The following is a 10,350-nucleotide window of genomic DNA, read 5'->3' on the forward strand; positions in this document are numbered from 1 at the left end:
CAACTTGATCAAACTAATCTAGTTCGATTTTTTAAGATTTTTGATAATCTCAGTTTCAATTATACTAAAAAATGGTTTTTTTTTTTTTTTTCCCAAACTGAATGGAACCAGAAACACACTGATCTAAACAACCAATATCGTAAGCCGATCCTGTTCAATTCCAAAGTTCAGTTTAAGAAAAAAGGAAAATTAAATTTATAGTTTTTGCAGTTTGGTTCGGAACAGAACTGCTTGATTCCACAGCGCCCTAAATAATTGCACTGAAAATAATAGTAAGAACAAATCTATGTCCAACCGTTCCGTCTTTCAACATAGGTTTTTTAACAACCAGAATAAAAGCTAATTACATAAAAAAAAAAAAATTAAAAATAAAAAAAGATATGCCTTTTCATTTCATTGGCAACAGGGTGATGCAGTCCTCAAGTGAGGTATTGTACAAAGTCGTACGGAGCAAAGATACTGCTGATCAACCTTTGTTGCAGTATCTCAGTACAAATTATCTCAGTATCTCAGTACAGATATTACTGAAATTTTATTGCAACAGGAATGTGCCCAGAAATATCTCATTACTCCACTGATAAACCAAAGGCTTGAACAAAGCCCATTTTATCTGCAAGTACAAATTATGGGCATTAGAAGTCGCAGATGCTTAAATTTGGAAATTAAGAAAACAGAATTGAAACGTATTACTTCATTCATTCCATAATTTTTGTCCTACTCTCTTTTTTCATTTGTCCCAAATTATAATCCTATTTTCTTTTTTTAGAAAAAAGAGAACTTTTTAAGTTTCTCATCAAGTTTCCAATTAACTTTGATTGTCTTAATTCTAGAATAAAAAAAATTAAATTTTGAATAGTTTCAGTTTCAAGCATAATTTGGCTTATTTTTACCTGTTGTTGTTCCCCTTTCTCTGCCATTCGTAAACTTCAATTCATCTCTTAGAAATTGACAATCTTTTATAAGTGTAACAGTAAAACGACTTTTTCGATTTAATTCAATTCCGGCTATCGGAATGTCGACTAGACGCCGTATTGGCTTAAAAAATGATTAAAATTTTTTTACATCTCAACAACAACACTCTCTTCGACTTCAGCAAAAATAACTTTCTTTCCTCCTTTTCTTTCTCCTTCATCTTTTGTCTTCTCTCCCAGTTTGCAACTTCAACATTTTCATCCCCTCACAACCAATCAAAACACAATTAATAAAATAAAAAAAATCCAATTAACCAACCACCACCAATACCACCCTCCAATCTAACCATTATCATCAAACCCCCCCCCCCCCTCCCCAAAAAAAAAAAAAAACCTAAAAAACATGCATTGATCCGTATAATCAGTTAGTACATAAATAAAGCAAATACCTTTTGATGAAAAATCTCCAAGCATCAATTTATAGATGTACACTTAATCTTCTAATTTTTGGCTCTCTGGCTTTTTATATCTGGTAAACATGGGAGAAATGGGTTGGATTGGTATGTTCTTTAGGGTTTTTTCGAAGGTGATTAAGATATTTGGAGAAATAGAACACAATGGTGACAGGCTCTAAAGGAGGGAATCAAGAGACCTGTTGATATTGTTCCAACAATGAAGGAAAAACGACAATGGAGATGAAAAGGTTGGTGAGAATGCAATCAGATTTTCAAAAGCACCTTATTCTTTGCCGTCATTAGCAATTTATAGAGTTTTGGAACAATCAACGTCTCATTTTCCAATTGAATCCTTTCCGCTTCTTCTAGAAAATTCCTTAACCGATCAATAGCACGCAAAAACAAGACAAGTTCAGATTTGGGTTTGTTTTGCAAAAACAAGCATTTGAGCTACAGATACAGAACCAGAGTCACAGATGAACACCATCTGAGATTTGGGACTAAGATTTAACTTGAAATGTAGAGAGAGATTGGACGAGAAACATAAACACAGTATGTTATTTTTTACAAATTTGGGTTCCCAGTCGTTGAATTTGGGGATAAATGTGGTATCCTCGTGAGAAATTTTAAGGATGGATTTATTCTTTTGCAATTGTTTGCTTTTATTTCTTGGTGTGTTTGATTCTCTTGTTTTCTTCAGAGGTGGTGAGCTATGGTTATCTATTAGTGGAGGGTTGGAGGAGAGAGAAAAAGCAAAGATGAAATTGGAGAGAGAGGTTGTGCTCAGGTGGAGAGAAAGAAAGACTTGTGAGCTATAAAAATTTTAATCATTTTTAAGCTAGCATGGCGTCCAACTGGCATTCCAGCAGCCAGAGTTGATTTAAATCGACAAAAATCATTTTGCTGTGACACCTATAAAAGATTAGTAACTTAAGGGATGAACCGAATAGGGACGACAAAAAGAAAAAGGGTTGAATTCAAGGACAGCAGGTAAACTTAAGCCAAACAATTTAGTACGAGTCATTTAATTATAATAGAATGACATGTATTATCTACTAAGTAATATTAGGAAAAAAAAAAAACTAAGCAAAAATTATAGTTTAACCATATTAACTATATATAAATTTGTTAATACAGGTAAAAGTCAAACTAGGACAAGAATTATGGGATGAAGGGAATATTGCTTGTTATCACAGCACAACTGGCATCAGTTGAGATATGAATGGGGTATTAATGGTTGAAATAAATCCAGAAGCGGGGGAGAGATAAGAGAGAGAGATCACAATTTAATGAAGTTCCGAAATCATAATTTCTTCCAACAATACTCTGAAAGGAACACACCTGATTGTTTCTAGTTTGCTGACAGATCTTGGAAACCACAGACCATATTAGCAGGAACAGCTATGTCAATCATCTTAGGATACGGAAGTTTCAGATCTGGAAAATAATTCATCATATGTAAGAACTCAAGAATGAATATCGAGTATAATAGATGCTGAAGTATCTCTTGACACTTACTTTCCATGATGGTTTTAAAGGCTTCCTGCAAACAGATTATACCAATTACCACAGCAGTTAGAGATAATGGTGGGAAGTATTCATATCAGGAAAACCACGTAAAAATGTGAATGATATAAATAACTAATATAAATACTGTACAGAATTCTGCCAAAATTAATGATAATGAATCAGCAGGCAAAGAAACCAATGAATTATTTTTAATGTGTTGTTGAGATTTGAAAAATTTTGTGAGATACTCATTAGCTATTTGACAAATTTTGGAGGAAATTTTAATTTCTTATTAGTTTATTTTATACTTATCCTACAAGTAAGATTAAGATAGGCAGCAAGCATGTATTGCTTGTAAGCTTGGAAAGTTAAGCATTAGAATGGTTAAAATTAACTTATGGTTGAGGTATGGCACTGTCTTAAGGCCATCCACTTTGCACATATTCTATGTAGAAACTCTCAAATATACAAGAGTTGCTGCAATGAATGAAATCTGCCATATTGAGGTTCATTTTACAGAACCTGTAATTTGAGCGTGTATTATGTTGTCACCTCTGCCATTTATAACATATATCAAAAAGGAAAGAAAGAAAAGCCCGACTAAATCGCACAATTCCATTAGGTTACACGTTGGTTTGTCTTGAAGGTATTTTGATAGGTGTTACCTAGAAATAATAATTTAACAAAAAAAAAAAAAGAAAAAAAAAAAAAGGAAGATTGTAACGCAACATGTTATGTCATAAGGATCACCTCATCTTTGGTTAGCCTGGGATTGTACAGCATTTCCTCTCCAACAGTACTAACCTGTGCGTCACACAAAGGTTAGCAGATCAGCTGGACAAATGAGATATATAACAGAGGTAAGAAATGGCTCCATACAGTGAATCCCTTGTAATCATGAGCAGGATAGATCAAAGTATCCTTGGGCAAGGTGAATATCTGCTTCCAACAAAAATACAGCCAGGTTAACTCATGTTTCATTATCTGGACACTTTCTAGTTTATTCATTTCATGTCCTTGCCTGTGAATGCACTGACTGATAAAGTTGATGTGAACTTCCGCCCTGTAAGTAAATATTAATAAGGTCAGAAACACTGCTTGATATCTTCTATACAATGTACCCTTAAGAAAAATCGAGTGCTCAGTGACATTCCAAAATATAAGTTAGCAAACCTGAAAATCAGTTCTCCCACATCCCCGTATCAGTAAAGCGTCCCCAGTAAAAGCCATCTTTGGTTGTGGCTGATCAGGCCCATCTCCAGTAAGATAAGTAACACAACCTAATGTATGCCCAGGGGTAGCTCGAACCTGTCAAAATAAAATAACAAATGATTGGGTCCAGTAATGGGTGGATAGATAGAGACAAAAAGATGAAATGAACAAAAATCAATGTGCAAAAACAGTGAAAAGATAATAAATGCATTGGTTGCTCTTGCTACTCTTGTACATATTATATTTGGTATATGCATTGCAATGACAATAATGCATTACCATTCTACCATGTATTGTCATGAATGATGGCTTGGCAGGTTATCACTGAATCTCAGACACGATTCATATCATGTGCAGAGCACTTTTTCGTTAGAGGGAATGCATTTTGCATCTTTCTAGTACTATTTTTCTGTACTCACTTTAATACTATTTTCTCTTGATGTCATCAAAGTAATACTATTTTCCTCTAATATTATTTCTCTGTACTATTCTACAAATAACCTTCAACTTTAAAAAAGAAAAAGGGAAAAAAAAAGGTTAGAAAAAAACTTTTAACAACTTAGTAAGTCCATTTATGAATTGTGCTTAGTAAGTGCAGACTCCAGCAATCAACAAAACACACAGACCAACTAAAGATTGACTCTACCAGATAGTTTTGACTCTGTTTCTAGGTATAATGTTAAGAGGTTCTTTGGCAAAAGGTATAATAACTCACATTTAAATTTAAAAATATAAGAAAGGAGGGAAAAACTAAGCCCATGAACATTAAAATTGTAGAATTTTAAAAAGCAATATGCCACTAAGAATTTCGATTATTGAAAACGTCTAGAATTCTAACACCAATTTTGGGACCAACTTTAATTACTCAAATATCTCTTTGCTCTTTGTGTTTTATGTATAACCTGCTTTATGATTAAAAGAACACTAATGCTTACTAAGAATAGTACTGGACCGGCATCCTAAGTTGCAAAACAAAATTAGAACCTTCTTGAAAATGTGAACCTATAAATTTAGAGCCATCACCCCAATGACATATTAAAAAAATTTGTGACGTAGAATCCTTACAACATTATGAAAAAATTAAGTCAAATACTTCTCAAAAGGAAGACTATCAATAGTAATAATTAGACATTTTAGATCAAATTATTGGTGCCAAATCATATAAGTCACTTTGTAATGGAATTTGCATATACATATGCCAATACAGCAGGCTGGATTTAGAAAACTTCAGTGGACCTACCGGAGATGAGAAATTCACATTGGGTCCTGTATCACTGTTTTAAATGTTGTCCTACACTTAAAAAGCATATTGTCGACCTGATTCCTCTCCTTCTTGTTTGTGCCCAATGGCATTGTTTTTATCTTTTGCCAAATTGTCAATTCTTTTTAGATCTATCAGACATAAGCCAAGCTATATATTGATTCTACAATCTCCAACGAAAAAATACCACATTCAGCTACCTAATTTTTCCTTTTTTAGATTTCAGTATGACTATCCACTGCCAATCTGTTGGCTGCTGCTCTTCTGAATTTGAAACCTTCATGCTTCATCTCATAAATTGGAGAACAGGATTTCAAATGAACTACTTACACAGCTGAGTTTCGTGGTTATTATGAATCAAAGAATGAAGTATTGGAAGCTATTTGGATGATTATTTTTTAGTGCTCATAAACTTGGTGACTTCAAGGAAATAATGTAGTTTATAAATTTGCTTTGGTTGCTGGGATCAGAACAGATTGACTTGCATCTTCTTTAACTCCAGCTATTAATCTTAGATTATGAAATTTCATATTTTCTAGTATATTTTTTTTTTTTTTTTTTTTTTTTTTTTGGTAAGAAATATCAAGAGTTGGTTGCTTCATCTAACCTCCAAGGAACCCCTTTCCTTTGCTGCTAAAATTATTTGCCACAAATGACTGTTGAACCTTAATCTAACAACAATCTTTATTGGCAGAATAAAGATAACACTACAATCTTTATAGGCTAATGTTCTGCACTTCTTTTTTCTCTTAAAACAAGATACAAATATCCAAATTTTGCCAAATACCCACTTCTTTTAAGTTGGAAGGCAATGTTAAAATTTGCTTCTTATTTCAGCGTACATATGCAGATTTAAAATATCCAGGATAGGCTGACAGAATTAAGAATCTGAAGATTTTAGGATATTTGAGATGATTCGGCCTTTCTTCAATTACTTTGCACAAAAAAGCTACATTACAAAAGCTAATAACATGAATGGTACCTCCAGAAACAAATCGCCGAAATGTATTTTATCACCAGCTTGAATGAGAAGATCAGCTTTTGAATTGCTAGCTTTTGAAATAATAGATTTCACGCCAGGAAGCTTTGTCTGCAAATTGAGCATAAAAACTGATGAAACATTTGCGTTTATAAATGTAATTTGCAAATTAAATGCAGCCAAACCTTTATCAATCCAGTTCCCGTCACATGATCAGCATGCACATGAGTATTTATAGCATAAATTAGCTTTAACCCTAACTCTTTTACAAGGGAGAGGTCTCTGTCCACTGTTTTATCAACTGGATCAATCAACTGCACAGAAAAGTTTATCACATATACATATATATATATATATAATTAGATCACAAGAATAAAGAAAAATTGATGATAAAAAAAAGAAAAACAGAAAACCAGAGCAGGTTTATCAGGGTGAGCAACATCAGCCAGCAAATAGGTATAAGTAGAGGACTCCTTCTCGAAAAGCTGGCGAAACAAGAGCTTGCTTGAGAGCCCAGAAGACGACGCCGCATAATTGCTCATTGCGCAGAATCTGGGCACTGCGTATTGCGACTTTGAAAAGGATGATGGCATCGAAAGAGAAAGTCGAAGCATATTTAAACGAAGCATTGTTGTTGTGATATTCAATTTGGCGGTGAAATCGGGCAGCACTTAGCTAAATTGTGCTATTATTGAATGTGATTCGATGTTGAACCTATCGCCCGTGCCTCCACTCTTTTATCTTCTTCTTTAAGGGACAAAGACAAAAACGTTCAGGACAACTTCAAGCAATTTATTTGTATTAAATTACCTGCAGATTAATGTGCAAAAAACAATATTGACACGGAAAAATTTTTCCTCACTAAATGAGATTAAATTTAAAAAATTTTAAAGCCTTATATATTTATTTAAAAAATATTTTAAAAAAATTAAATTCTCAAATGTCTAATTATCTTATATGTAATTTTGATAGTTAAAAGTATACTGGCCAAAATATGACCTCGAAAAGAAGTAAAGAAGAAGGAAGAAATATAAGAGAAAGCACCAAATGGATAACTCAACTACTATGTATCAATTCTTTAGCACTTAACTGGTATAGCCTTGTAAAAACTTCTTTGAAGATCCTCTTTCTGCTTGGAAAGATAAGCATCTCCACCCATATAAGCAAGAACCAAGCATGGATAAACAACTCCTGTAAATGCAATCTATTTCAAGAAGGAATCAATAATTCAACAATCACATTTCTTCATAATCGATTCAATAGCTTAAAACATCATAAATTGAATTAGGCTAGGAAAATAGATATCATGAGAGGAAGTTGTGAGAAATGGCCAAGATCAATAAGAAGGGAAGATGAGATTAGGGATTTGGTGACTGCATACAAGTTATTATCGAGAAGGAACAAGATGGAGAAGAAAGAAGGGGAGCGATGAAATTAGGGATTTGAGACTAAATCAAAACGGTGCGTTTTGTTGTAAAACAGGGAGTTTTGATCATTTCTAGGGGCTTAGTTTCGTGGGTAAATCGAAAAATTTAATTTAAGTATTGAAAATAAAACTTAAATTCTTCTAATTTATTCTGAATTTTAAAATATGGTAAATAATTATTATTAGAGTCTTTTAGTTAAATAAAATGAAATTAAAATAAAATTTTTTAAATATATTATTTTTCTATGATTTTCACGTATTTGGATTATTTATATATTATTACATTTTAAAATTTTTTATAATTCTAATTTTAATAAAAAAATAGAAGTATGAAATTATAAATTTGACTAATATATCAAATACGAATTCCTTTTTTAGTCTAATAAAATTTTTTGAAAAAAAGTAAACTATAGAAGTTTGAATTAATGAAAAAATGGTTATTTAGACATATTTCTCTCTTTTCATTCAATATTTTATTCTATTATTTTGAAATTTATTGAATTTCATTTAATTTTTTATGATTTATTTATATTTATTTTTTTAAAATACTTTTTAAAAATTACATATAAGATAATTAGATATTTGAGAATTTAATTTTTTTAGAATATTTTTTAAATAAATATATAAGGCTTTAAAATTTTTAAATTTAATCTCATTTAGTGAGAAAAAATTTTTCAGTGTCAATATTGTTTTTTGCACATTAATTTGCTGAGAACTTCAAGCAATTTAATACAAATAAATTGTTTGAAGTTGGCCTGAACATTTTTATCTTTGTCCCTTAAAGAAGAAGATAAAGAGTGGAGGCACAGGCGATAGGTTGAACATCGAATCACATTCAATAATAGCACAATTTAGCTAAGTGCTGCCCGATTTCACCGCCAAATTGAATATCATAACAACAATGCTTCGTTTAAATATGCTTCGACTTTCTCTTTCGACGCCATCATCCTTTTCAGAGTCGCAATACGCAGTGCCCAGATTCTGCGCAATAAGCAATTATGCGGCGTCGTCTTCTGGGCTCTCAAGCAAGCTCTTTTTTTCGCCAGCTTTTCGAGAAGGAGTCCTCTACTTATACCTATTTGCTGGCTGATGTTGCTCACCCTGATAAACCTGCTCTGGTTTTGTGTGTTTTTCTTTTTTTTTTTTATTATCAATTTTTCTTTTATTCTTGTGATTTAATTATATATATATATATATATATATATATATATGTGTGTGTGTGTGTGTGATAACCTTTTCTGTGCAGTTGATTGATCCAGTTGATAAAACAGTGGACAGAGACCTCTCCCTTGTAAAAGAGTTAGGGTTAAAGCTAATTTATGCTATAAATACTCATGTGCATGCTGATCATGTGACGGGAACTGGATTGATAAAAGTTTGGCTGCATTTAATTTGTAAATTACATTTATAAACACAAATGTTTCATTAGTTTTTATGCTCAATTTGCAGACAAAGCTTCCTGGCGTGAAATCTATTATTTCAAAAGCTAGCAATTCAAAAGCTGATCTTCTCATTCAAGCTGGTGATAAAATACATTTTGGCGATTTGTTTCTAGAGGTACCATTCATGTTATTAGCTTTTGAATGTAGCTTTTTTGTGTAAAGTAATTGAAGAAAGGCCGAATCATCTCAAATATCCTAAAATCTTCAGATTCTTAATTCTGCCAGCCTATCCTGGATATGATATGATAATTATGTCATCAACCATATGGGTCATACGACTAATTGGTATATAGATACCCTTAGATAATAAGATTCATTCTTATCTAATTTATTCATAGATAATTGGATATAATAACCCATATACATCAACCTAAGTTAAAAAAGAAGGGTATCCCGAAGTCTCCATATACCAACAATTACACAATCTAGGATAGGTATACCTAGAATATACCTATAAGTATGATATCACCAGTGATTCTGCTGAGCTCAACCAGTATTGATATATCCAGGTACCATAAGCGTAATGGCTATGTGTATCATACTATTTCATATCATAACGGTTGGGTACGCATATTAGTTGGGGTGATTATATGAATGATCATCCTAATAAGATAGGGTGGATAATACTTAGTGGCCGGTTAATAATGGGGTAGTGACCTATTATGGGACAATTCAGATTGTCCTAGTATCTACGTGTTTGATTTGTCATGCATGATCATTGACCATTGAAGTAGTGGATCAATGTCATTTCTATCTAAATTATACCTTTCTAAAATTATAGCTATAGTCAATATTTTATCATCCAGTATACCAAGTTATTATCAAGTCAATTAATGATCATATAATTATCATACCAATGATGTCTAGGGACAAATATCCATCCCTACTCACTCAAAATATATAATATTGCTTATAAGCTCATTGTATTCAGATCATGATACAAATTTTATAGATTATATCCTGTGTCTATGTTCGTGCTTATCAATATAGGATAATCTTGATTTAGATTGTACAAAGTTTGCGATGCATCAGATTGTAAGTAAACACTATCAGATACAACTATGAATATGGTTTAGTCAATACATGCTTGGGTCAGTTGTCGATTAAGTATTATAGATGCAAGCATCATGCACATTTGTAACGAAACTCATGCCA

At 32.3% G+C, this 10,350-nt stretch overlaps 1 protein-coding gene across 3 annotated transcripts; it reads right to left on the reverse strand.

The window, feature by feature from the left end:
• Window positions 1–210: 210 nt before the first annotated feature.
• On the reverse strand, window positions 211–7,766 carry LOC105641374 (persulfide dioxygenase ETHE1 homolog, mitochondrial-like). Of its 3 annotated transcripts, none has more exons than XM_089716482.1 (11): window positions 7,418–7,766; window positions 6,741–7,071; window positions 6,513–6,641; window positions 6,331–6,438; window positions 4,049–4,183; window positions 3,897–3,938; window positions 3,755–3,814; window positions 3,626–3,679; window positions 2,885–2,909; window positions 2,708–2,803; window positions 211–610 (listed from the first exon to the last, which is right to left on the reverse strand). In XM_089716482.1, the coding sequence occupies exons 2-10, from the start codon at window positions 6,954–6,956 to the stop codon at window positions 2,718–2,720; spliced, it is 855 nt and encodes a 284-aa protein (XP_089572608.1). In that variant the 5' UTR covers window positions 6,957–7,071; window positions 7,418–7,766; the 3' UTR covers window positions 211–610; window positions 2,708–2,717. The 3 variants fall into 3 exon arrangements, with proteins under 3 accessions (XP_089572608.1, XP_089572607.1, XP_089572609.1); XM_089716481.1 differs by having other exon boundaries at window positions 6,741–7,074; XM_089716483.1 differs by having other exon boundaries at window positions 6,741–7,137.
• Between the last annotated feature and the right edge of the window lie 2,584 nt (window positions 7,767–10,350).

This window comes from Jatropha curcas, chromosome 11 (assembly GCF_041381405.1).
Source record: "Jatropha curcas cultivar XTBG-Jc1 chromosome 11, XTBG_Jcur_1.0, whole genome shotgun sequence".
NCBI lineage: Eukaryota > Viridiplantae > Streptophyta > Magnoliopsida > Malpighiales > Euphorbiaceae > Jatropha > Jatropha curcas.